At 38.2% G+C, this 26,378-nt stretch overlaps 1 protein-coding gene across 1 annotated transcript; it reads left to right on the plus strand.

The window, feature by feature from the left end:
* The first annotated feature begins 3 nt into the window (after window positions 1-3).
* On the plus strand, window positions 4-22,371 carry egln2 (egl-9 family hypoxia-inducible factor 2). The gene is made up of 6 exons (XM_063016305.1): window positions 4-203; window positions 2,377-3,597; window positions 16,681-16,800; window positions 18,092-18,228; window positions 20,181-20,248; window positions 21,380-22,371. Exons 2-6 carry the CDS (start codon window positions 2,512-2,514, stop codon window positions 21,430-21,432), a joined length of 1,464 nt encoding a protein of 487 aa, XP_062872375.1. The 5' UTR covers window positions 4-203; window positions 2,377-2,511; the 3' UTR covers window positions 21,433-22,371.
* Window positions 22,372-26,378: the final 4,007 nt, after the last annotated feature.

Genomic DNA, 26,378 nt, shown 5'->3' on the forward strand with positions numbered 1-26,378 from the left:
AGGTCCATACCGGCTCCATCCTAAAAAAACGTCTAATTTATTACATTTGCGCAGTATTAAAGATATAAAGATGGGCTATAACGTCTGCGTGGTGCACTGGTTGGTGTAAACGAGAACTAGTGTGATTTTATACAGTGTGCTTTAACACACAGTGTGACTGGAGACGGACTCGGTCGTCGCTATGCGGTTGTTCATGTGTGGAAGTAAGTGCTAATATTTTAGCTTTTCAGTGGCTGTATGGATTGTTTGGGATGAACTGAATTGTTTTGATTTATTTAGTAATGTGTAGGTTTACATTTCACCTACAGTACAGGTTACATATTGTAAATTATTGTACTTTCTGTTCATTCGTAGTTCTGACAGTGGAAAGCGTTTACAATTAACGTTACACGTTTTGCATATATTTCACTTTTAAAGCTAGGTTTTGGTTTAAAATCCTGCCAGGACGGTATACTGTTATTCAATCAGCCACGACTTGTGTGTGTGTGTGTGTGTGTGTGTGTGTGTGTGTGTGTGTGTGTGTGTGTGTGTGTGTGTGTGAGCACAAAGTCACAGTGTTTCATACAGTTCTATATTATTATTGCATTTTACATCTATTATAATTCGGACATTATCGAAAAATACATCTGCTTAATGTGTTCACTTCTGACACACAGGATCGCTTTTATAAACAAAACCAGAAGACGGGTTTAGGCTGTTTGAAACACTGTGGCATTACTGTACCATGCAAACCATTTAGTCAGTGATAGGTTTATATAGACACGCCTGAAGGTTAAGTGATTTAATTAAGTGATGAAATATCTCTAAATAAATTCACATGTACTAGATGAAAAACAGAATTGATTACTGGTGTCACTTTGCATTTGCAGTATTATTATGAAGACTATGAACTGTGTTTTATACTAATGAAGGCACCCCAGTCACTAAATTAAGACATTTAACTTAACGTATTCATTACAAATAAATAGCACGATATATACACAATTCATGCATTTTTAATCATCATTCATGGTACATAACAAAACTGCATATACATGTTTAAACTAAATAAATAATGACATTTTAAGAGTAGAAATACATGTTATAAAGTAGAAATAAGTTTTAATAGTCTCTTTAAATGTGTTGACTGTTTATTTTATTTATTTTTTGTTCTCGTTGAATAGTGTAAGAAAGATGTTAAGGTGTCAGGTTAGAAAGTATGACACACAATAATGCTTTGCAGGATGTAACATTTCCAACAGCCATTAGGGATTTTAGAGAAGTCGATTCTTGATAATAAGCTGTGACAGTTAATGACTCATTTATAATAGCTGATATTACCATTACCACTAGCTCAGGTTTCGTATATGCGAACCGAACGGATAGAACTTTATTTCTCCTTTTCAGTTTTACTATATCACAGGGGTGGGCAATTAAAATTTCCAAGGGGGCAACATAAGAAACTGTTAAAAGACTGTTGTGGAGGGTCGGACTAATAGTGTAAACTTAATTCTGCTCAATATTAGTTGTATCTCTTTATATGCAGTCAATTGTACAGTTTTAATAAGCTGTTAATGTTAAGAGTAGATCAGAAAATGAAAAGAAGGCAGAGTTAAAACATCAACAAAAGTGCTATTGCTGTTTTGTTTGGAGTCTAATTACTGCTGTTTTTCAGTTCTTTGTTATTGTTGGATATTCTTTTTGGATTGACTGCTTCAGTCCTGGATGTGTAAAACTTCATCGAAAGCTCTGCATCGTTCAAGTTCTTGTATTTCTCTGTGTTTAATAATAATAATACATTTTATTTATATAGCGCTTTCCAAGATACTCAAAGACGCTTTACATTTTACATAAAAAGCAAATAATCAGTACCGTAATGGCGATTTAAACTCTAGATTTAAATTGTGATCTTTAAACAGCTTTACATCAGACTTCAGTAAATAAATACAGCACGTAGAAGTTCATGTCTTGTTTAAAAACTCGACCGTCTCTATTAATCACACACAGTTCTGTTCGCAAACACATTACGGTGAAGTTGGATCCGCTCGCACACACGTAAATTAAAACTTACGTAAATGTAAATAATTAGCGGTCCTGTGCAAAGAAAAACAACCCTGTTGTATAGCATGTGTGATGTACATTTATTTACGTCTGATTTTTAATTGCCACTGACCTCATGGGGGCCGGTCAGGGACAGCCAAAGAGCCGCACAATGCCCAGGTGCGCTATAGAGGCTGAAATAATGAACTGCGCGACTTTCCTGTAGGACTACATCTTATTAAATCGTGTTAGAATGCTGGAACTTAAAACAAGAATTGGAAATATAGTTCTTGGGCTATAAATAATGCTAAACTAATTGCAAGCTGAAACTAAGAAATGTTGTGTTTGATTCTGCAGCATGACAGTTTTGGCCGTGATGGAGGCGCTTGGTGCGAACAGCGCCTCCAGTTGCAGGCTGTGTGCTCGGAGCGCTGGCTAGAAAATGAGGATCGGACGTGAGCTACGTGCGCACCCAGGAGCAGACGAGATGAAATGGAGAGGTCGGATAGTAGAGACTCTTTAGATGAAAGCGCTTCTTCCTACAGACCCGATAGTGTTCGTGTTGGACAAAAGGAAACAAGCCGCGGCTGTGCGACAGCCACCATGGGCCGGACCGCTTATTGTGGTACTTCTCCGTCAGTTGATCTCTTGGGGTATCCGGCCGCAGGATCGGCTCTGTGGAATGGCACTGGTGCTAATGGTGAAGTTGTACCCCCGACCTCTCTGGATGGGAATTACAGTGGGTTTTCTTTGCATGCTGCAAATTTCTGCAAAAAACCTAACGGACAGAGCTGTCAGGCTGAGGTGCCCTCAGGTGGCACACCGCGGCCAACAGACAACTGCACCCTCCTTTTGAAGCGAGCTAATAGTGACCTAAACCGCAGAACTCAGAAACACCAGAATAAAGATACAGTATCTGGACATTTAGACGGAGTCAATTTAGCAACACAGAAATCATTGGAAGCGCTGGACGCTTCTACTTCTCTGGACTGCAAAAGGACGCGACTGGAAAATGACTTGACACCTGAGGTTGCAAAAAGCACACAAGATGGAACTCCCTTTTCTACTACAACCAACATTCAGCATCACAGTAACTGCAACACCGGCCAGTTTCCTGTGCCTGTATCCTCGCCAACCCGGGTACACCAAAACGGGCACAGGGTGATCCGAAACCCCATACCAGGCACCACTTCACCAGCAGGTTTGCCCTCTGTTCCAGGGATGTCAGGAGCACCATCAGGCTGGTCCACAGAACGCTTAGCCCAGCTATACATAGTCCCTTGTATGAAATACTATGGCATTTGTGTTAAAGATGGGTTCTTGGGCCCGCAGCTAGGGGACCGATTGCTGCAGGAGGTGGAGATGTTGAACCGTAGTGGAAAATTTCGTGACGGACAGCTGGTTAGTCAGAGGAGTGTCCCGACTAAGAACATCCGTGGAGATCAAATAGCCTGGGTGGAGGGCAAGGAGCCTGGGTGTGAGAGCATTGGTATGCTCATGGCTCACATCGATGAGGCCATAATGCATAGTTCAGCAAACGGACAGCTCGGGAATTATGTCATCAACGGCCGCACTAAGGTAAGATGTAGGCCAGTGTGAATCATGCTGTGGTTTTTTTTTTGTGATCCTAATCTCCTGTTATATGTAGCAAAAATGTTTCTGCAAAAGAATAGCGTTACACCCAGATCCACATGTGCAGACTTCAACATGCAGCCAGAGCCCATACTGACACAAAACATCTTTCGTTTGTGATTTTAATGTGTGATAGTTTCATCAAGCATGATTCAGCTGCCAACTGTGCTTAGTCCAAATCAGTTATGAGCTGTTGAAAATTAATTAAAATGATCTCATCAACTAACAGCATTAATCGATCATTAATCACTAAACCAATCGCTTAATTCTTCATTTCCCTATCTACGATGTAAATATATTGTCATTACATCGTATCGTATTACCAGGCCTACATCATAATAGTGTAGCTTATTAAATGTCATTTGAGAAGTGTCCCGTTTTATACGTTTAAAATCACAATATAAAAATATCTACCTGTAAAGGTAACTAGCAGACCTAGAGTTTAAGCAAGTGCCAACAATGTTACCACAATATTCTCATGAAAGTGCATTATATAATGTTTTCTGATCTTGTATTTTGTACCCCCAGCCCCATTTAATCTCAGTACTTATAACCTCTTTGTTTACTACTGCTTTGAGTGGCTCTGTTCTCAAGCCCTTCTTTCTCAGACTTTCAGTGCATAGTTGTAAGACAGTCAAACTGTTCAGTGCGATAATTTCTTAACTGGTTTATTGGGGTTGGCTGTTTTAGCATGTTGTGTAAAAACATATAAAGCAATAATATCAAGTTAACTATTAAACTGGCATAGATGTAGAGTCTAAAACAGCAAATTGTAAGCCAATTATTATTAAACATAGTAAAAAATTTTATGCAAAAACAAACTAACTGAATAGTGCATAAAAGCAATATACATAAAAAAGGCAGTGTCGTAAATGTGTTAAGTAAGATGAAATACACAAAAAGTGCAATACGTATTTAATGTACACCTAGAATACATTTTGTGACGAGCACATGGGAAACACCATTACACTATTTGTTGGTGTTACAGCTGGTTTGAACCGTTCATAGGGGTCCAACATACTTATAAAAATAAAAATTTGCATTTGAATAAACTTTTTCTTTCAATTTTGAAGTTGTATCCTAAACATTTTATTTTTTCAGTGCCTTCTCTTATGTTTCAAGCTGTGCCTTTTTACTTTTAATAATTGAATTCAGACAATATCTTTACATTACTCGTAGTTTACTATTAAGTAATTATTTTGGGTGTTTTGCTACTTCATAAGATCAACTCAAATATTTAAATAAACATGTCCATTCCCACGCTTTACATGTTACTGCACTGCAGTGGTTTTTTAAAACCAGGACTTTATATTTATAGTGTAACACATATAGACAGGTTTTCATGTTATAGTGCTGTAACTCTTGTCACTGTATTTGGGCAGTGCTATGTTGCTTCTGTGGTGCTGTTTTGCTGTGGCTTCTTTTTAGACCACTTGATCAGCTATTACTTATTTTTTACTTAGTAGCTTTTTTCTGCCAGTGTGGCATACTCTATGTCGGTACTTCATTTTTACATTTACATTTTCGGCATTTAGCAGATGCTTTTATCCAAAGCAACTTACAGTTAGGACTGAACACAATTCTGAGCAATTGAGGGTTAAGGGCCTTGCTCAGGGGCCCAACAGTGGCAACTTGGTGGTGGTGGGGGCTTGAACCGGCAATCTTCTGATTACTGGTCCAGTACCTTTACCACTGAGCTATCACTGCCCTATCAACATTCACATTTACATTTTTACATTTTCAGCATTTAGCAGACGCTTTTATCCAAAGCAGTCTGAGCAATTGAGGGTTAAGGGCTTTCCTCAAGGGCCCAACAGTTGCAACCTGACAGTGGTGGTGTTTGAACCAGCGACCTTCTGCTTACTAGTCCAGTACCTTAACTGCTAGGCTACAACTGCTACTTCATGCAGTGAGTAAAATTGTTGAAGTTTGACATGTACAAAGCAAAAAACATTCAGCTTTCTTGGATGTACTATTCATAAAAGGTAAATAACAAGTGACTTTAAATCAGACAACATCCAGATATTTAGCTGCATTGTGTCTTAAGATTAATGCAGAAACATTTGCTCAATTGAAAAACTTGAATCTGCATCATGTGCAAATGACGTCTTTACTCAGATGAAGTTGCGGTACTCTTTCATGCACGTCAGCCCACATCACTAGACAGAGGGGTGATGCAGGTTTAGTTATTTGAGCTAGTCGGGGCTTGTCTGTATTTAATGTGGCTTTTTCTCCATGATGCCCACTGCTTCCCATTGCAGTCACCAGCACAACCGGCAATCATAGTATGTTCGTAAGTATTGCCCGCTGTTAGGATCAGTCACTGAAAATATTTAATTAGTTAAGTTTTAGAGTTTTTAATGGATAATTAAAAAAAAAAAATCAATGCTGCTTTTCTGTGAGTACAGTTTTTGTATTTATAAGGTCTTCGTATATTATTACAGTTTTGTTGTAAATTATTTTAACATTGTTACCTTAACAATCTAAGTACAACAATTTTAAACAAATTAAAAAATTTTTAAAAAATGTACGCACCAGTAACGTGGTACCGATCAACCTGGTGAAGTTTGCACACACCCCTTGCAAAGCTTTCCAGAGTGTCTATTAACGGGTTTCAGGTACACGTGAGGGTGGAGGGGACCCCTGGATTTTAGCTATATGCTTATGATCAAGCATCAGATCTGTCCATTCTAGCAATTCTCTTGCTCCATCTATCTTTCTGCTTCTCTAGTCAAACTCCCTGATTTTGCCCGTTCCGGTGCCTTATCAGCCCTTTTCTTGCTAGCTGGCCAAAATATTTCCCCAGCGTTTCCCTGGCAACAAGACATGCAGAAAGTGAGGATGAGGGTGGCCATGCCCAGAGTATAATTTCTACAGCATGTCTCACTCATCACCCATGTCAGTGACTTAGCAGAAAGACATATTGATGGATGATATTTATGTCTATAACTCATGTCTATAACTATATACACATGGCAGATGGATAAAGGCCACTAGAGAGAGAGAGGGGAATGAATAGTAATTTGAGTCTGCCACTGCGTGTCCTCATATGCCCTGTCCTCAGAGTTGCAAATCTGCAAACCCAGCAGCACGTCATTCTGTCAGCTGCACCCAAAGCAAGACACGCCAGGGTACACACTGTATACTAAAAGAACAAGGACAAGAAGAGTCATGAATTTATTAAACTAGGGCTTCTGCGGTATTGACACTTGTTCAGTAGCACCAGGATGGTAATTTACATTTACATGATCTTCCTAAAACCACTGCTATTTATATAAAGTGAGTTCTTACTTTAGTAGCCATTACAGCATTTTTCGTCTTGAAAATTCTGCCTGTGGGAATTTGTGCCTTTTCAATCAAAGCCTTTGTGATGTCAGACACTGATGTTGAACTGGAAGGCCTATAAATTTAGATTTTGAAGAGTTTGTTAACACAGAAGGAAGACATATGTCAGTGGACATTTATTCTTAAGGCTGCGTTGAGTACAATTTTGATTTTATTTGTTTGTTTACCGCTTGATTTCACTTCATGTGCATTTGAACAAAAAGCTTTTTTAAGCTTTAAGGTCACCCATGGATTAAATCGTGCTCATCCTTTCAGAATGAAACCTAAGTTTCACGTTGACTCTGGTACTTTGAGTAGTGATTCATTCTGAGGTGTTAGGACAGAAACACTGAGTGATTTCATGATTTGGACACAATGAGTCATTAGGATTTTGCTGCTCACTGTAATAACCACACCAGGGTTCCACTTCCATATTATTAGCTGCTTCACTTATTGACATTACTGCGTAGAAGACTGGAGAAGTGGTGACTCACAGTCAGGCATAAGGCCGGCATGATACCATACTCACTTCTTAGAATTTCACCCAGACTCATGGTCACACACGTCCTATGCTGTTTTCACATTGTGTTTAGACAGTTAAGTAAATGTTAAGGTTTCATTACACCATTTCACTGCATGACAATTAAAAATCTCATGTAGGTCTGTCATGATTATGATGATTGTTATACAAATCTTTGTCATGAGCTATTCAGATTTTTCTGTTGACTTCATGACAATTTAAATTTTAATATTACATTATGTTGCTAAATGTGTATATACACTACAAAATAACAATGTCAACCTAAAAAATACAAATAAACCGGCTTCTGCTGCTTTTTGTAAAGTTTGCTTAACAGCACTTTTACGAAAGACCTACGTCTGTAAAGTCTGAAAGTTATGCGGCAATTTAAAGTAGCAAATGTACTCTTTTTTTGACCAAAACAGAGTATTCATAGAAAACCTTTCTCTGTGTGTATGAGGTGAGAGAGAGATAGGGTCTTATGTACACCATAAGGAGCAACCTTGAAGTGATTGTTACTGTTAATGGACTGAACTGAGCTAATTAAAATAGCTGAGTATAACTGCTTTAACATTATATTGATTAGTTTCATAACCCTTACAGCCCTCTTCCAACATGCAGGTACTACACTGTCATTTGTGTGCATGTACAGGAACTCTTTCAGCCCTTCAAACACTGCACTCATTTCCACTTTTCATCCGCAGTAAGCAAGTGATCATTAAATGAGGGGGCAGCTGGTTTCATAACATTGCAGCAGATCTGGAAAAAGACAGGGTAGCTTTTTAAAAGTGTAATAGACCAAATGTGTGCTTAAAATGTTGATGTTTAGAAATTTAATAATAATCTACACCTAGTCATGAAGGGATGCAAATTTTAAATTTCATGCAAATGCAAATTTCTTTTAACCCATTACCAGCCATTATTAGTCTAAAAATTGACAGGTTTATAGTGTCCCATCAAAATATATATAACATCACTGCATTTCATATCAGCAATTGTTTATTTTTAATAGATTAAAAACAGTTAACATAAAGAATGTGGCAGTAATGTAGATCATTAAGATGAACACAAACATTGTGAGCAGAATGTTCAGAGTGTAGATTTTACACAAAGTTACACAAACTACACTATTCTGACACCAATAGTGTAGTTATTATAACACAATAATCAGAGTTTTACATTCATACTGAAGAATGATGCAAAATGTCCATCATTAAAAACAAAACAGTTACACACAGACCTGCATGTGCAGAGTCTAACATGCATTCTGACTCTATATTGACAAAAAACACCTTCACCGTTTGTGGTTTTAATGAGTCAGAGTCCCAGCATTCATTATTCAAATAAAATAATTGCATAAAGTTTTCCTTCTCAAATTAACATCTCTGATTGTGACTGTAACATGTGCACTACAGGTTGGTCAGGGTGCGTTTTAAATCGGTGCTCTCTTTTCTGTAGAAATCTGCTGCTGTTAATAATGAATTTTCATGACATTTTAACTGACAGCATTAATTATTTGTTGGTTATAAGTTAATCGATAATCATTGACATCCTAATTCTGTTTATGTTCGGGTTTATATCTAAAAAATCATTCTTGCAGATCTGGGTTTCCCTCTGTTTTCTCTGCATGTCTGACTTCATGCAGCCCCTAAATAACCCCACAGCCAGGATAGGGAAAAAAAAGAATAAATAAGTAAAAGCTTAAGGATGATGAGCAAAAAGCAGAACAATGCTATTTGTATACACAGTGAAAGACTGAGTCATTTCAATCATCTACATGCTCTCAATGCACACTGGTGGTACCCTGAGTTGGCCCTCTGTGGCCTTGTATTTGTGCCATCTTATCTCATTTCTGTCCTTCTGTTCTCATCACGCCACAAATGTGTGCAGTCAGGGTTATTGTCATTACACAAGACCACGCTGTTCTGCATGAGATGAAAAGCTCTGGTTTAGATTTTTTTTTCCTCCCAATCTAGTTGTATCCAGTTCCCCAATCATATTTTACATCTATTGCTGCAGAGCTCCACTTCTGGTCATAACTAACACGCCCCCTTCGACATGTGCACAGTAGCTGACCACATCTTTTTGCCTGCACCAGATGGGTTCACATGGAGATCAGTAACACACACGGAGAGTCATGTGCCGATCTCCATTATCCCACATCTCATTGTGAAAGTGCCATTAAGCACCCGGCAGAGGTCAAAATAGCAGCAGTTATGAGGAATCCCTTCGGCCCTCCCTCCCCTGGGCAAACCAATTACGTCCATGTAGGTGCTGATAGCAAAGCACTGGTGGGCTAGTGTGTTTAACCATGAGTCTACGAGGAAACGTTGAGGGGGAACGTTGAGGGAACGTTCGGGGGGAACATTGAGGGAACGTTTGTGTGGAAACGTTCGTGAAGGAACATTGAGGGAACGTTCGCGGGTGAACATTGGGGGAACGTTTGTGAAGGAATGTTGAGGGAACGTTCGGGGGGAATGTTGGGGGAACGTTCGTGTGCAAACATTGGGGGAACGTTCATGGGGAAACGTTGGGGGAACGTTCGTGAAGGAACGTTGAGGGAAAGTTTGTGAAGGAACGTTGGGGGAACGTTCGTGGGGAAACGTTGGGGGAACGTTCGTGGGTGAACGTTCGTGAAGGAACGTTGGAGGAACGTTTGTGTGGAAACGTTGAGGGAACGTTCGGGGGGGAACGTTGGGGAAACGTTCGTGTGCAAACGTTGGGGGAACGTTCGTGTACAAATGTTGAGGGAACGTTCATAAAGGAACGTTGAGGGAATGTTCGTGAAGGAACGTTGGGGGAACGTTCATGAAGGAACGTTGAGGGAACGTTCATGGGGAAACGTTGGGGGAACGTTCGTGAAGGAACGTTGGGGGAACGTTCGGGGGGGGGAGCGTTGAGGGAACGTTCGGGGGGGGGGGGAGCGTTGAGGGAACGTTCGGGGGGGGAACATTGGGGGAACGTTCATGAAGGAACGTTGAGGGAACGTTCGGGGGGGAACGTTGGGGGAACGTTCGTGTGCAAACGTTGAGGGAACGTTCATGAAGGAACGTTGAGGGAACGTTCGTGGGGAAACGTTGGGGGAACGTTCGTGGGGAAACGTTGGGGGAACGTTCGGGGGGGACGTTGGGGGAACGTTCGGGGGGGACGTTGGGGGAACGTTCGTGAAGGAACGTTGGAGGAACATTCGCAAAGGAGCTTTGAGGGAATGTTTGTGTGGAAACGTTGGGGGAACGTTCGTTGAGAGAATGTTCGTGGGGGAACTTTGGGGGAACGTTTGGGGGGAACGTTGAAGGAACGTGAGGGGGGAACTTGAGGGAACGTTTGGGTAGATTGTTGGGAATGGTTGGGTGAATTGTTGAGGTAATGGTTGGATGGATCGTTGAGAAAACGTTTGGGTGGATCGTTGAGAAAACGTTTGGGTGGATTTTTGAAAAGAGATGCCTTAGAAACAACTTTCTTTTTCTTAGAATAGCTTTTTTTTTTTTTTTTAGTAAAAATAGTTCTTGTGTAAAGCTTCCCCAGCATGAATTTTAATAAAAGTGCCTGTAAAAAATTTGGAACATGTAGCTTTGTCTCAGAAGTGTCTTTTTGTTATTACCTTATGGGATAAAAAAATATCGAGATATATATCGTATATCGCCGTTCAGCGAAAAAATATCGAGATATTATTTTTGATCCATATCGCCCAGCCCTAGGCTACACACATAAGCTGCTGTAAAGGTTCCACAGTTCACTATTGGCAAAATCATACTTGCTAAATGTATTACTAGATGTGCACAACATGCCACCATGTGGAAAGCAAAAGGTGTTTGTGGGTGTGTGTGTGGGTGTGTGTGTGGGTGGGTGGGTGTGTGTTGGCGGGGTTAGGGTAGATTGGGGGGTGCTTGATATTTTAGTGCAGTATGCCTTGTTAGACAAAGTACAATTGTACCAGTGAAACCTGTCTAACCTAAACCATTTTAAGCACAGATCAAATGGGCTGATTTTACAATGTTATAATCAGATCTGTACAGAAAATGTAGTTTTTATATAGGTCAGTCAAAAAGTATTTACATTCCTTTGGGTCTGTTTATATGGTTGCTTTTATCTCCATCACGGTTGGCATGCACGGAAATACAAGCGTCAGAACCCGCAACAAAACCAGTCTGCCCATTACCTGGACAGTTAAAAATTGAAAAGTGTAATCATCAGAGCACTCAGTTGTCACCAAAGCAGACAAAAACATTCACTTTCGCGTTTGCGTTTTGAGTTCATGACAGATTAAAATTTACCCTGACAGTCCAATGCAGATGAAACTGTGCCTGCACAGATGTGTACATGCACTGTGATTACCTCTGTGCCGAAGGGGAGCTGACGTCTAATAAGAGCTAAAATGAAGTTGGGGGAACGTTCGTGAAGGAACGTTGGGGGAACGTTCGTGGGGAAACGTTGGGGGAACGTTCATGAAGGAACGTTGAGGGAACGTTCGTGGGGAATCGTTGGGGGAACGTTCGTGAAGGAACGTTGGAGGAACATTCGCGAAGGAGCTTTGAGGGAATGTTTGTGTGGAAACGTTGGGGGAACGTTCGTTGAGAGAATGTTCGTGGGGGAACTTTGGGGGAACGTTTGGGGGGAACGTTGAAGGAGCGTGAGGGGGGAACGTGAGGGGGGAACGTGAGGGAACGTTTGGGTAGATTGTTGGGAATGGTTGGGTGAATTGTTGAGGTAATGGTTGGATGGATCGTTGAGAAAACGTTTGGGTGGATTTTTTAGAAATCGTTTGGGAGGATTTTTGAAAAGAGATGCCTTAGAAACAACTTTCTTTTTCTTAGAATAGCTTTTTTTTTTATTCTTTTTTTAATATATTTTTTTAAGTAAAAATAGTTCTTGTGTAAAGCTTCCCCAGCATGAATTTTAATTAAAGTGCCTGTAAAAAATTTGGAACATGTAGCTTTGTCTCAGAAGTGTCTTTTTGTTATTACCTTATGGGATAAAAAAATATCGAGATATATATCGTATATCGCCGTTCAGCGAAAAAATATCGAGATATTATTTTTGATCCATATCGCCCAGCCCTAGGCTACACACATAAGCTGCTGTAAAGGTTCCACAGTTCACTATTGGCAAAATCATACTGTCTTGCTAAATGTATTACTAGATGTGCACAACATGCCACCATGTGGAAAGCAAAAGGTGTTTGTGGGTGTGTGTGTGGGTGTGTGTGTGGGTGGGTGGGTGTGTGTTGGCGGGGTTAGGGTAGATTGGGGGGTGCTTGATATTTTAGTGCAGTATGCCTTGTTAGACAAAGTACAATTGTACCAGTGAAACCTGTCTAACCTAAACCATTTTAAGCACAGTTCAAATGGGCTGATTTTACAATGTTATAATCAGATCTGTACAGAAAATGTAGTTTTTATATAGGTCAGTCAAAAAGTATTTACATTCCTTTGGGTCTGTTTATATGGTTGCTTTTATCTCCATCACGGTTGGCATGCACGGAAATACAAGCGTCAGAACCCGCAACAAAACCAGTCTGCCCATTACCTGGACAGTTAAAAATTGAAAAGTGTAATCATCAGAGCACTCAGTTGTCACCAAAGCAGACAAAAACATTCACTTTCGCGTTTGCGTTTTGAGTTCATGACAGATTAAAATTTACCCTGACAGTCCAATGCAGATGAAACTGTGCCTGCACAGATGTGTACATGCACTTTGATTACCTCTGTGCCGAAGGGGAGCTGACGTCTAATAAGAGCTAAAATAACAGAGCGATTGGGTGGGTAGAGTATGCGTTTTCTCTACAGATTGTTAAAGCAATGACCGTATCTCAATGCCACAGAAAACCCAGGAAAACTGAGTAACACTAAGGTTAGGTTAACTGACAAAACGGTCTGTTTCTGCCCCAACCCCTTTGAGAGAAATGCATTGTGCCATTTGGTGGTTGTCATTATAACATCAAAAAGTACAACCCCAGTTTAAAAAAAAGTTGGGACAGTATATAAAATGTAAATTAAAACTAAAAAAACCCCACAGTGTTTCTTACATTTACTTTGACTTTTATTTCATTGCAGACCTTAATTCATTGCAGTAAAGCATTTACCACTTTGTAATGTTGCCATTTTTCTTTACAACACTTTAAAAGATGTTTTAGCACCAAGGATACCAAGCAATGAAGCATTTCCGGTATAATTTTGTTATTTTCTTTTTGCAAACACGTCTTAAGGTGTGCAACAGTACGGGGTCATCATTGTTGCATTTTTTTTTTTTTTTGCTTTAAATTTTTCAACACATTTTCTATTGGAGGCAGGTCAGGACTGCAGTCAGTCCAGTTCTGTATTTGTACCCTTTTCTTCTGCAGTCATGTTAACCAAAGTGTAAAACATGACGTTAAAATCCTAATAAACAAACAAACAAACATCTGCAGTCATGCCTTTGCAATGTGTGCAGAGTGTGGTTTTTGTCTTGTTAAAAAAATTTTTTTGCCAAGAGTACTGACACATTCCCATACCCTGACAGATCCTGGCTTTTGGACTTGTTGCGGATAACAGTCTGGATTGTCTTTTCGTGTTTGGTTCAGAGTAGGGCTGTCGCGCTAATCGCAATTTTGAAATACCGCGGTATAGACCAGCCAACCGCAGGGCATGCCAAACAACCGCATCACTGCGATATTCACGTTTTTTCTTTCTTCCTTCTCTTTTTATTTATTTATTTATTTTTTTTGGTGCAGGGTCCATCTTGTTTTATACTCTTACATTCGGGCGTAATAAATGTTAAATAAATTCATAATGAAAATTAGCTATGAGCGTCATTTTCCCAACAACTGTTCCTATCCGTTGCTGCTGAGTGTCAGGCTTTGTGTTTTAAAATGTAAACAATTGCAACATGAATTATAGGCAAGTTTATTAATGATCAAATTGAGTTCACACTCAATAAATACTTGTAATTTAGACTATATTCAAACAGCCTTGGTGTACTAAAGCACTTAATGACGGTTAATATGGCATTGCAGCCTGCAAATATTCTCTTGCTGGCTTGATGGAATGGTTTAAATGTATTTTTTCGTTGAATACAAATGTATTGAAACGAATAATAACTTAAAATGTAGTATATATTGTTATGTTAATTATACCTACTAAATAGATAGTTAATAGTGGCGCGATAACCGGGCTAGATCTCCTCTGCTGTGTAAAGTCGCATGTAAGTACAGTACACGTATATTAGTGTAACGAGCACACACACACCATCAGAGAGAGTTTTAGTGCCGAGGGGAACATCGCTACCCCACTCAGATCCTCTCTAAACCACATCAGGTGAACATGTTGGTTCTTCTAGCGCGCATGATAACGCAGGTTTAAACTTTTACAGACTTTATTCTTTTTTTTTTTTACCATATTTTGATTAGATGTGCATTTAAAATATTTAGCCTAAACACTTTTTTTTTCGTTTCACAGTGTTTATCTAGCCTAGGCTAGAAGCTTAATTTAAACCTTTTTTTTTAATAGAGAAAAGACGCACATCCCTGCTCTGTTTTGTATTTAACATTAAACACGCATTTCATTGGTCTTAAAGCTGTCTCATCTTTGTCATTATAAAGCAATAATATACCGAATCATAGCCTAACAATAAAGCTTGTTTATATAGCTCTAAAATCTAGATCAATTAAGTAATTTTCAAAAAATGGCGATATCACCGCATACCGCGATATTGAGACAGGTTGAATATCGCAAGGGGAAATTCTCTCACCGCGACAGCCCTAGTTCAGAGCACACAGTGATGCAGTGCCGCCTGAGGGATCAGTGATCACGTGTGTTTACCTTAGACTTGCACCCTTGCCCTTTACATACTAAAATTCATACTCTCTGTCCAATTATTTCCTTATTCGCTAAATAAAAAACACTGTATACTGGCAGCTCTAAATAACTTGGGGTGTGAACGAAGGCAGGCAAAAGAGTTACCTAGAAAAGCCACCCGCGTGTGTGTGTGTGTTTAAATGAGCTTGAATTTCAGACTACCCTGAGGCTGGGAAACTGTGCAAAGCCCGTTACTCAAGACTGCTAAGTAATCCTGCCTGCTAACATTAGCTTTTTTAAAGCCTATTATAACTCCCTGGACATGCTGAAGAATATATTTGGATAGGTACCTAGCTTGTCTGGCTTTTCTTGCCTTGTCATTCAGTTCGTGACCTGAGCAAAGATTTGTTCAGGGACACTTCATGTCTATATTTGTAGTTACACAATACATAATATAGTGCAAATTCTTTATTACCAAAATCACAAAAAAATGTACAAGGCCTTGATTTTAACATTTAGCTTTTCAGCAGTGGAACTCTGTTTAAGCATAAAAAGAAATAATAATGTACATCTACATTGAAAATAAATAAAATAAAGCGTATCGTCATTATTCTTTATTTGTTAAATGAGCCAGTAAAGGACATTTACTTCCAAGCAAATGCAAATAAGAAAGCCCAAATACACCAAAGTGATGGACAGATTCTTTTACCCAGTCTGTTTTACCATCACTGCTTTATTTTATTTAGAGTAGTGCCAATTTATTTGGCAAAAGGTAGGAAACACCCCAGACAGGTCACCAGTTAATTACAGGCCAAACACAAAATGGGTTTAAATGACAGATTCACATCACAGAAATGTGTAGATCCTTCGATAAAGACAGCTGCTGTGTTGATCTTTTCCCATACGCCATTTTATCACAACAGTGCTGTCTGGCAGTTCGGCTCTTTAGAAATAAATTCAAAGCATCGTCACATCCTTCATTAAGTTACCTGCCAATCCTCTAAATAAATTAGATATTATACAGGATTAGCATATGTGTTATTTTTAATATATCCACTGATACTGATGCATTACTGATATTATTATGTATCACATCTATTTTTAGGCTGAATATATCGTCTTACTGGCCAACCCTAGCTTACGATCAGTTCATTTTTATAAATGCCTGGAGATTTATTTGTAAAATGTCAGCTTCTGCAGTGTCAGTATTGCAAAGACCTTTGTTACAGTGTTTAACGAAGAAAAGTTTGTTTTACATCTTTAATATAATATATAAATAATAAACCATTACCATGATGTAGACTTTAAGAGGATTACAATCTAAATAATTCAAGACTTGAAAGAGATGGTGTGTGTGTGTTTTACTCACGACGACTCTGATACTTAAAATGACCTTTCTGCTCTCCTCCTCAGGCTATGGTGGCATGTTACCCTGGCAACGGCACAAGATACGTGCGTCACGTAGATAATCCAAATGGAGACGGGCGCTGCATTACATGCATCTACTATTTGAACAAGGACTGGGATGTCAAGGTGCGGTATCAAACAACTCGATTTTCTTGCCTGCTTTTCTTAAACCGTCATAGTCATAGTCTCAGTACTTACATTGCACAGCTTTTTTATTTTCAGAATATAGTATATTCTTGTTTATACTGTGTTTTACAAACTATGCTTTGTAGTGGTTTGTATAATTTGCTATAGTACAGTGATCTGGCTACCTGTCAGTCAAAGGTTTAAGGACACAGTTTGACTTCACAGTTGACTGTACTTTTGGATGTTTATAGCAAAATAATGAGGCAGTGAGGCATAATTGGAGACATCAAAGAAGTCAGAAATGCCTTAGCCTTCATATTGGATTAAATCAGGTCAGCATAAAAGAGCATGATTGTTTATTCATGGTGCTTTGAAAGCTCACACACACACAGTTCCATTTCCGAATAATGAGTGTTAGTGGCAGGTACAGTAGCAAAAATCTGAACAATTATTCAGTATTTTAAGAGGAACAGTCTAAACTGTCATGGCAGTGAAGGCCAAATATGGACAGATGACATCAGCAATAAAGAAGAGTGGTTAAAAGTAGATGCTTAATGACAGGAGTACATGGCACTTTATCAGAGTGTTTGTTGGGAGGAAGGGACAATGGTCAAGCAGAAATTTCTCATTGCTGCTGCAATTATGGCTTCTTCTGGCCAGTTAAGGTGCCTGCACAAGGGGTGGTTGATCGTAGATGGAAGTGCATGACTCCATATGTGATATTGCGGTCTGTTGCACCCCACCTGTCCTCTAGCAGGTGAAAAGACACAGTTGCTGACAGCGTGCATATCAGAGGGTCTGTGAGAAGGTCTATGGCCCTCCCTTCTAGTCTCTTCCCACTAGAATGGGTGAAAAAGGGGAAAGTAAATAAATAGAAGTCTTTTTGGAACTTGGGAGCGCAGACTGTAAATTAATTGTGCGTTTGTTTTCATTCCTCAACAACTGAAACAGATTTTTTTTTTGAAGAATGCATAACTAACACTAGATGTAGGACTTGCATGACCGCATTCCAAGAAAGATTAAGTACGTTTGAGGTAGATGTAGTTGAGGCTATAGTTTTTACCAGCTCTTCAAAATTTGTTTTTTGTTTGTTATTTTGCTGTACAGTCATGTAGAAGTACTTTGTACATCTATAGCATATAAGCTTTTGGTGTTGTGTGAAAAATTTTAAGAATTTTGTTGGGATAAAATGTTTATATCAATCGTTTAAAACATTTTGCTAGATATGCCTATAATATTATTGGGACCAAATGTGTGATCGATATGTTTCTGCCTGCAAATATGCATGTAGGTTCATGGTGGCTTGCTGCAGCTCTATCCCGAGGGTCGCAGTGTTGTCGCCAACATTGAGCCATTGTTCGACCGCCTGCTTATTTTCTGGTCAGACAGACGAAACCCTCATGAGGTGAAACCAGCCTACGCCAGACGGTAAGTTAGTCTGTGCACCCATTTACATGCTTCTTCTTAAAAACCTCATAATTAGATCACTTCACACCCCACACACACTTGACATATTAAAATTTCCACACACTTAACTGTTTCTCTGTGCAACTTCTGCAAACAAAGTGATTACATTTTTCTTTTCTTTTTTTTTTTTTGTATAAAGCTGTAGTATGTGATGCGGGGTTATTGCTAGTAAGGCTAGGTGTCCTATATGTGTATGAAGCACTGACAGCTGGAGGGTAAGGCAGGGCACAGGAAGTATGCTTTTCCTGACTGTAAGGGGCCGGCAGTCCATCAGCAGGGTTCATACCTCTGAGAAAAAAAGACAAGAATAAACAAACAAGTCTGCTGGGCTCGGGGTGAATAGAGTTCGTCTTTAACATCTCTTATCACACTGCAGTGTTTACTACACACAGAACTGCTGAATTAACTGTTAAATTAGTCTATTTACAACATCCAGACTTAAACATCTTAGTTTTATTTCAATGTATGTTTGGAAAAATAGGTCAGATTCTTCAAAATGTTTGCACAGGACAGTTTATTAAACTGAGAATAAGATTTACACACTGTTCCTTATGGAATCAATTAGCCAAAACATGGCTTTTGTCTGCTACTTGAGTTTTAATCTGGAAACATGAGGCTAATGTAGCTAGACTGATGTCTTTTTTACCCAAAATATCTCCCTAATAAATGCCTAAAATGCTGTATACTTTTTTTGGTTGAATCCTAAACAACAAGTTGAATGTGAAGAGTGTGAATGCCTATGATTAACCAATTTAATTATAACGCTGACCAATAAATCAAAGTTTGATTAGTGCTATCTATGTAAAAATCTATTTAAATGCTAGTACAAATATCGCAGCTTAATGGATATGTTTGTGTTTAGAGCAACAGTTATTGAATTTCTATATACACTTACTGGTCATTTATTAGAAATGCTTACATACTTAATCATGTCACTATTCAGTCAGCAAGTCATATATCATCGATGCAACACAATTGTACAGACACGGGTCAAGAACTTTAGTTATTGTTTACATTAAACATCACAATGGGGAAACAATGTGATCTGAGTGACTTTGACCTTGGAATTAACGTTGGAGCCAGACAGGCTGGGTTTTTTTGCACAACATTGTGTCGAGTTTACACAAAAAGGTGCGAAAAACATCAATTGACTTTGCAAGCGGAAATGCCTTGTTAATGAGAAATGTAAGAGGAGACTGGACAGACTGGTTTAAGCTAATAGGAAAGGCGATGGTAAATTAAATAATTATTTTTATGTATCAAAAAAGCATAGCAGTAATACACTTCAGAATGCATATCAGACCTTAAGCTAAATAGGCTACTACAGCAGAAAACTGCATTAAGTTTCTTGACAGTGGGCACAGGTGGGGTATAATGCAGTAATGTCCAGGGTGTATTCTTATATTGAACTAAGGGTTATTTGTTAGACTCTGGGTTGGCTCCCTGGGCACAACATGAGAATACTCAGACCTGGGCCAGACTGTTATCTGGTAGAGAGGGTGTCTCACAGCAACATAAGTACTAGTAAATCTTATCCTTGTCTCCGGTAACTGGAGTTTCTCCCTGTATTTGCATGGATTTTCCCCACCTTTCAAAAACATGCAAACAGTAAACTGACTACTTTGAATTGCCCATAGGTGTGGATGAGTAAAGAAATGAGTAAGCGTGTGTTGCCTGGCAATGGATTGGCACCTCATCAGAAGTAGCTTTGCACTCAGTGTTTTCAGGTTGTTCAACACCCACTAAGACAGAATAAAGTACAAAGAATTAAATAAATGGACACCAACTATCTTTTGACTGTTTGACTGCCCTTGGGCTTTCTTTGCTATGCTTGGTTACACATCAGCAGCTAAGCTTGTTTGATTTGCTAAGGTTACCCTGCTCACTGTACCTGTTTGTTTTTTATGCCACAGATATGCCATCACTGTTTGGTACTTTGATGCGAAAGAACGGGCAGAGGCCAAGGAGAAGTACAGACTCGGTGAGTTCCAGGAATGTTTTCCGCAGAGCGGTCAGCGCTGACAGTGAGCCTATTAAACTGCTGATGAAGAGCAAATGTATGCGATAATGTCCACAAAACCATGCAACCATTAATCACCTAGGAGATTGAGCTGTGTTTTACTGCAAACATACTAATGTTGTTAGGTTCCAGTTGATGTAATCACAGCAGTATGATAAAGAAAATATTGGTTAAAATTGACTGGTCAGACCGTACAACGTTTTTCGACTATTCGGGGTTTTAGGTTTTGTGCTACTTAGACATGTCATGTGTCTTTGTGTACTGGCATTTAATTTAAATGGTTTTGATTGGCAGCTTTATGAAGCTGTTGAGGGGGCTTTTACTTGTGACAACCTTTGCTATTTGTTGATAGCTTGTCAAGGTGGCCGTGCCGTTTGAGACAATTGTACCCAATATTTGGTGTCTTTGAAATTAATACTTGGGGGTAAAAATCAAAGGTTTTTGATCTTTGTAATTGTATGTTTATTTACGGTTAGGTAAAAAGTGCTGATTGCAAAAGCCTTTGTAAACACAGTATGTCCAAAAGTATAAGGACACCACTCATATTTATTGAGTTTATTTCTATCAGCTACACCCATTTCTAACACTTAAAAATTTTAAAATATAAAGAACATGCTTGCTTTCAGCTTTGTGGCAACAATATAGTGAAGGCACTTTTCTGTTCCAGCAAGGTCTTTTGTATACATTGTTTTACAAGTTTGCTGTGAAGGAACTAAAGTTTTCTGCTAGTGCAAAACTGCTAGTTACTGCCTGTGGTTTTAGAATGGGGTGTTTAACAAGCCCCTGGTCAGGTGTCCCCACACAATGGCCATATTGTGTTGCTAATACATGCTTTTAATCAGCAAATAATCTGACAACTCACTTTTGCATCTGGATTTCTAATTAAATTTCATAGTTGGGCTCCTTTTTCTTCTGGTGTCTTTGTCCATCACCTGCAGTGAAATTCTGATTATTAAAATGTATTGTGATTTACCACCAATAAACAATGTTTCTTAAATTCTACAATGCTTGTCTGAATTCAGCAGTGTATTTTATATGTAGATTTATGCAAATGCCTCCCTTAACCCAGACTTGTATCCTTTCTCTTTACAGCTACTGGACAGAAGGGGGTTGAAGTGCCAGTCAGTCTAGGCAACAAGACCTAAACCCTCATCAGCTCAGGCAGCAGTGTGTTTTCTTTCATGTATGTGCCTACCCATCCTGCTACCTGAACAAATGTTTTAATGGGGAGACACAGGGAATGGGACAGGCAGCAAAGTCAGGGCAGCCACATTATCCCTCTTCTTCAGGCCTCAAACTAACCTGTCAGATACATTGTGACAATGTGGCCAATGGACATAGAAGAGTACAGGCTGATTCCACACAGAAGATGGCTTTTGGGTGAAGCAGTGACTCTACAGTGTTATTGCAGGACATGTGGAGGAATTCAGAATTCGGGGAAGACCAAGAATAAGCTGGATTGACATCACAGCGTGGATTGCATATCAGGGCTGGTCTGCTACAGGCGACACAAGACAGAGAGCGTTCGAGAAAGCTGATCCATTTGTGCAGCCAACCATCTCAAAGTGATGACATCATAGTGAAATAACATGACAGTGACTGACAGTGAAAACTGAAATTTCTGAAGTTTCATCCCAATTACAATGAAAAGAACACCAAAATGTATTAACAATAGACCTTTGCTGAACTGTTCTGTTGTACTGTTTCTGTAATACTCTCCTGCTTAGTAATAAATATTAATTATTTGTGCTCCCTATATAACTTTACACATCTTCCTGTAGATGAGGTGCTTTAGGGTTTGGAAGGGGAGTTTTAATCATATCATAGCCTCTGAACAGACAGCATGTCTGTGTGATTGTACAGTGGTGACACTGGGCAGTATTAGTCACCACCAGTGAACTGCACTTATTCTGCAAGCCAGACATTTTAGCCCGAACTACCAGTATTGAGTTAATTAAGTTAAACCTGATCAGTTTACACTCAGGCCTACCTAGTTTAATGCTGTGTTTACAAGGGTATTTTTAGCATCCATTAAAAATGCATTACTATTGTAGATTTTAATTAGAAAGACATGCTTAGTACATGCTGGCGTTTAGCAAAACAAAGCTAAAAAAGGTTACTAAAACCTTTTAACATGATGTACTGTAACATAATGTACTGTAACATAAACATGGGTCAGCCTGTACACCACATTCACTTTTTTATGGAATGTTTTTTTTTGGTCAAGAAAATCAAGTAAACAAAAAAGTCTTTGTTTAAAGCCATTGTAAACATGTTCCCAATTTAGATATAACCAATTTTCATGAAAATCTTATGACAGTCACCATTCTGGGAGTGTAACAGCTCACAGTGCAATTATGACTTAGGCAGGGACAGTATTAACTTGTACTAAGGTTGCTGGTTCAAGCACCACTACCACCAAGTTGCCGCTGTTCATCTCAGCAAGGCCCTTAACCATGAGATGCTCAGATTGTATTCAGTAACAGTTGTCGCTTGGATAAAAGCATCTGCTAAATATAATTAGTTATGAGCTGCAAATTAAGCAATGTGATTTAACATATCACTTTGTTGAAAATTGGTTAATAACAGTTGTCCATTCATATAAGTTTACACAAGCCTAGAATTGGTTAACATTGCATAATTAATGGGTTACACAGAGCAGTAGTAGCTCCATGGTTAAGGTCCTGGACTACTGATTGGAAGGCCCACAATGGTTCAGGTGCCCCTGCTGGGGAGCTGAGCAAGGACCTTAACCTGCTTGCATTGTACTCAGTTACAATGCTAAATCAGTTTGTATAAAAGCATATGTTGAATGGTTTTAAATAAGATAGATATGCTACCTTTTCCACCTTAAGTGTATGGCCAATCAGCTTCTAGTTCCCAGACCATGGATGGCATATGGTATTGTTGAGTTTCAAAGTAGTCACATGACTTGTGCTCTACTATTAATGTAGGATGGTGTTTACTAGTGATGTGCACTGCTGGTTTGTTGAAGGCATGTTAGTGGGCAGAGATATTTTTTTAATCATCACTGCATTTTCTGATGGTTTGCCAAACTTGTTCTTGTAAATATGGCCAATTACATTATGTACTGTCAGCAAAAGGTCTTGAGGCTGTACAGCAGTGGTCAAACAGGTTAACTTAACGTGACATTTTTACGTGTGGATGTGTTTTATAGGAGTGATGGCTACTGTTTCCTGGTTTAGCCTTTTCGTAAATTAATTTCCTTTAATCTGGATGTCTACTATTGTTAAAAGCACAGTCAAAGTAAAAAATATCAAACTGATGTCTGCTAGAATGCCTTAAGAAGGCTCTCTATACCCTTTTCACCAACACAGTGCCAGTGTAGGTTCATGTTTTTACCAGTTCTTAGAACTCACTAGCTTTGGTTATTATATAGCCTAATTACCCATTAATAATTTAATTAATAGATGAGTCAAAATACAAAAATGTTAATGTATGCACCATAATTAAATTACCGAGATTACGGCCACTACTAATGAAGTTTCTATCCAATTAAATGAGATGATTAAGCTGTTTTATCATATTTATTTAGCATTTTTCTGACCAATTCGGAAAACTTTTAACTCTGCCTATAAAGGTAGAGTTATACCTGCTGTTAAGTATGTGAACATAAATGGAGAAGGGTGTGTGCTAGCCTGCAGCTTTTCTCAGCCAGTCTAAGCGTTGTACGTGCTGTGGTGGAGTTGCAATAAGGAACTGAAACTGACTCAATTACAAAAATGCAAACTAATTTGCTAGAAGGCTAAAAGACTTGTTAACAAAAACACAATAAGGCTGCTGCATGTTTCATCATTTGTGCATGTTCACAAAAATAACACAATGCATGTGCGAGTACACTACACACATTTATAATTAAGGCAGTAATGCAAATTGAATTGCATTATTTTAGACACTCCTGGTCAAATACCCTGTTTTGCATCCCCAAACTTTCTGTCTGTCTGTTTATCTAGGTTATAATAAGTCAACAACTTCATAGCAGTATGAAGTAAATTACATTTTATTAATTGTAATGTACAATTACTGTTTATTTGCCAAATTTAAATGACATTTTTGGGTAAATTAGTAAAGGTTGTAAGAAAGCACAACATTTTGAAGACAAAACATGGAATTTGATCAGGGATGTCAAAACCTTTGCATATGATTTTACCTCTATATTATTTTATGTATGTTCTTTAAATATGTGTATATTGTTCATGTTTAATGTGATTAACACACAAAATGGTCAGTTTTTTGGAAAACCTCATTTATAATTTAGTGTAAGTTTTTAATGCACATCTCTACTGATGTTCAAAGTAAATAATATTTAATTTGAGACAGTTTAAGACATTAAAACATTCTTATTTTTAAAGGGAAAACAAACTACTTTTTCTAATTTAAATAACCCTCAGTGCCATGCTGAACAGATCTGCTAACCCGAATTTAAAAACCACATGGTTTTAATAAAAAGGTTCATTTAAAAAGGTAATCATGCTATCAGTAGTGCACAGATTGACATAGCCTACTGTATATTGCACTTTTTTAACAGAATCTTACTCTTTTTTTTTTTAGTGGGTCTTTGCTCCTAAAAGTTGCACGTGAGCATGCACATGGTTACACAGCAAGTACAAGCCTGGTATAAATTTAATGAAAAACACAAAGGAAATGAATAATCGCTTGGTTAACATGCTAATATCAGCTAGTTGTTGGTATGCTCCACACATGCATGATAGGTTTGGATTAATTTAATCAGATTGTTAAATTTAGTGTCAATATAGTGTCATAATAATTAAACTGGAATCTGCATTTTAACTGGAAACTGTAATCAGAATTAAAGTTTTTTTTTTAGATTTTAAGATTGATGAAAATCTTTGCATGTCACTATATAAGAAATAATTGTCTCTGCACAGAACTAATATTGTTATAAACAGCTAATGTACACAATGCAACTTACCCACCTGAGAGACCCCCAATCTGAGAGTTTCAATTTAACACATTCTTCCTCTAAGGACATAAAACCAGACACTCGCTCTTTTTTGAAATGCCTCTCATGCCATAACATTACAGGATGATACCTGGTCACCAAAAACAAATTATTTTGCCTTAAAATACTGTAAAACACTTCCTGTTTAGGCAACTATTGTGGCACTGTGTCAGTGGAAAAGTGCTGTTTTAATGGCATTGCACTTTACTGAGTCACCTTCAAAAAATAAAGCTGACAATCGCTTATTCCACTGTATGCCTATTTTGCATATAATGCAATATAAGTTAAATGTGTTTAGATTATATTAATTTATTAAGGACTAAAAGATAGAAGTCATGAGAAGCACTTACTGTAATTTGGTGACTTAATTTTAAGGTTACTTCTAGCTTAATATCAGCATAACTTTATAGAGGTTTAGTATTTCACTAACTGCATATTTATTACTTTCTTATTAATACAACAAACAGCGTTTATATTCTGTGAAGAAAATGAGAACCAGTGGAACCTACATAAAGCTGTGAACAGTATTTTTGGGGTTGAAAGGAAATGTTTTTTAAGCTGAACTACACCATAGCATAGAAATGGGGATTACCTTTTCTGTGTTCCTGTGCTAATTACTGATGGTCAGAAGGTCATTAATAATGCACTTTATTGTACATAATGTGATGAAAATCTGATAATTGTGAAAAATGCTAATTAAAATGAAATATACAAATTAAAAACAACAGAACTGTAGAAGTATATGCTTAAATTTCCCAGTTTGCAGTATTTGATTAAACTGTCTGACTTTGTACGTTGTTCTGTGCTTTACTTTTTTCTAAACTAGTTTTTTTTTGTATGTAGAATTGCAGTGTTATTGAAGTTAGCATGTTTTAAGACATTAACAGCTGAAAACCTTTTACCTTAAATTTTTTTTTAATAAAGAATTAAAAGAATAAATCAGTAAATTCTTATTTCAAGAATTCACTGACTTTCTTTCAGACTCAGTTTTATCAACTGAGAAGGTGTTAATTGTTGGGGACTAATAATTATTATGAAAATAAGCCTGATCCTTTTTAAAATCCTCTTTGTTTCTATTTTAGAATTTTTAGGAATCTTTTATTCACT

Source organism: Trichomycterus rosablanca, chromosome 20 (assembly GCF_030014385.1).
Source record: "Trichomycterus rosablanca isolate fTriRos1 chromosome 20, fTriRos1.hap1, whole genome shotgun sequence".
Taxonomy (NCBI): Eukaryota; Metazoa; Chordata; class Actinopteri; order Siluriformes; family Trichomycteridae; genus Trichomycterus; species Trichomycterus rosablanca.

Bases quoted from the DNA above. Each gene is read 5' to 3' on its own strand.
- egln2 (XM_063016305.1), top strand. From the start codon at position 2,512: ATGGAGAGGTCGGATAGTAGAGACTCTTTAGATGAAAGCGCTTCTTCC. The intron at 16,801-18,091 runs GTGCGGTATCAA...ATATGCATGTAG, and splicing joins ACAAGGACTGGGATGTCAAG to GTTCATGGTGGCTTGCTGCA. The intron at 18,229-20,180 runs GTAAGTTAGTCT...TTTATGCCACAG, and splicing joins AAACCAGCCTACGCCAGACG to ATATGCCATCACTGTTTGGT.